The sequence below is a fragment of the Vidua chalybeata genome, chromosome 38 (assembly GCF_026979565.1).
Source record: "Vidua chalybeata isolate OUT-0048 chromosome 38, bVidCha1 merged haplotype, whole genome shotgun sequence".
In the NCBI taxonomy this organism is placed as follows: domain Eukaryota; kingdom Metazoa; phylum Chordata; class Aves; order Passeriformes; family Viduidae; genus Vidua; species Vidua chalybeata.
This window is the reverse complement of record NC_071567.1, coordinates 115,354-116,963: the sequence shown is the minus strand read 5'-3', so window position 1 is coordinate 116,963 and position 1,610 is coordinate 115,354. Positions and strand designations below refer to the sequence as shown.

At 41.3% G+C, this 1,610-nt stretch overlaps 1 protein-coding gene across 1 annotated transcript in view; it reads right to left on the bottom strand.

Annotated features, from left to right (window-relative positions):
• Positions 1-1,530: 1,530 nt before the first annotated feature.
• The window catches only part of RNF31 (ring finger protein 31), a 31,648-nt gene continuing 31,568 nt past the window's right edge, over positions 1,531-1,610 (bottom strand). The window contains exon 15 of the mRNA XM_053968646.1: positions 1,531-1,577. Within this exon, the coding sequence (XP_053824621.1) occupies positions 1,531-1,577 (47 nt within the window). The remainder of the gene's footprint in view (positions 1,578-1,610) is intronic.

The window sequence follows — 1,610 nt, the reverse complement described above, 5'->3', positions numbered from 1 at the left end:
ACCCAAATTTTGGGGAAATGAACACGAATTTTGGGGGGGATAAAACCGGAATTTTGGGGGGAAATCCCGGGAGTTTGGGCAAAAACGGAATTTGGGGGATAAAACCAGAATTTGGGGGGGACAAAACCAGAATTTTGGGGGCAAAACCCGGGATTTTGGGCAAAAACGGAATTTTGGGGAAATAAACTGAAATTTTGGGGGGTAAAACCGGAATTTTAGGGGGAAAAACCCAAATTTTGGGAAAATGAACACGAATTTCAGGGGGGGATAAAACCGGAATTTTGGGGGGAAAACCCGGGATTTTGGAAAAAAATGGAATTTGGGGGGGGAAACCCGAATTTGGGGGAAATAAAACCAGAATTTTGGGGGGAAAACCCAGGATTTTGGAAAAAAATGGAATTTTGAGGGGAAAAACCCGAATTTTGGGGGAATGAACACGAATTTTGGGGGGATAAAACCGGAATTTTGGTGGGGAAATCCCAGAATTTTGGTAAAAAATGGAATTTTGGTAAAATACACTGAAATTTTGGGGGATAAAACCCGAATTTTTGGGGGGTAAAACCAGAATTTTGGGGGGAAAAAACCCAAATTTTGGGGAAATGAACACGAATTTCAGGGGGGATAAAACCGGAATTTTGGGGGGAAATCCCGGGATTTTGGTAAAAAATGGAATTTTGGGGAAATACACTGAAATTTTGGGGGATAAAACCCGAATTTTTGGGGGGTAAAACCTGGGATTTTGGGGGGAAAAAACCCAAATTTTGGGGAAATTAACGTGAATTTCGGGGGGGATAAAACCGGAATTTTGGGGAAATAAAACCAAATTTTGGGGGGGAATCCCGGGATTTTGGGCAAAAACGGAATTTTGGGGATAAAACCCAAATTTGGGGGGGGTAAAACCGGAATTTTGGGGGGAAAACCCGAATTTGGGGGGGGGGGTAAAACCAGAATTTTGGGGGGAAATCCCAGGATTTTGGTAAAAAATGGAATTTTGGGAAAATAAACCGAAATTTTGGGGATAAGACCTGAATTTTTGGGGGGTAAAACCGGAATTTTGGGGGGATAAAACCAAATTTTGGGGGGAAAACCCAGGATTTTGGAAAAAAAATGGAATTTTGGGGATAAACCTGAATTTTGAGAAGATAAACCCAAATTTTGGGGAAATAAACCCAAATTTGGGGGGGGAAACCCAGGATTTTTTTGGGAAAAAAACCCCAAATTTTGGGGGGAAAACCCGAGATTTTGGGAAAAACCCAAATTTGGGGAAATGAACCCGAATTTTGAGGGGATAAACAGGAAATTTGGGAAGAGAAAACCAGAATTTCGGGGGGAAAACACGAAATTTTGGGGACAAACCCGAACTTTTGGGGGGAAAAACCTGATTTTGGGGGAAATAAACCCAAATTTTAGGGGGAAACCCCGAATTTTTTAGGAGGATAAACACGAATTTTGGGGGAGAAACGTGGATTTTAAGTGACAAAATCCCCAATTTTGGGTTAAAAACCCCATTTTTGGTTAAACCCCCCAATTTTAGATGACAAAACCCCCATTTTTGGTTAAAAACCTCAATTTTTGGGCTAAAAAACCCCAATTTTGGGTTAAAACCCCAA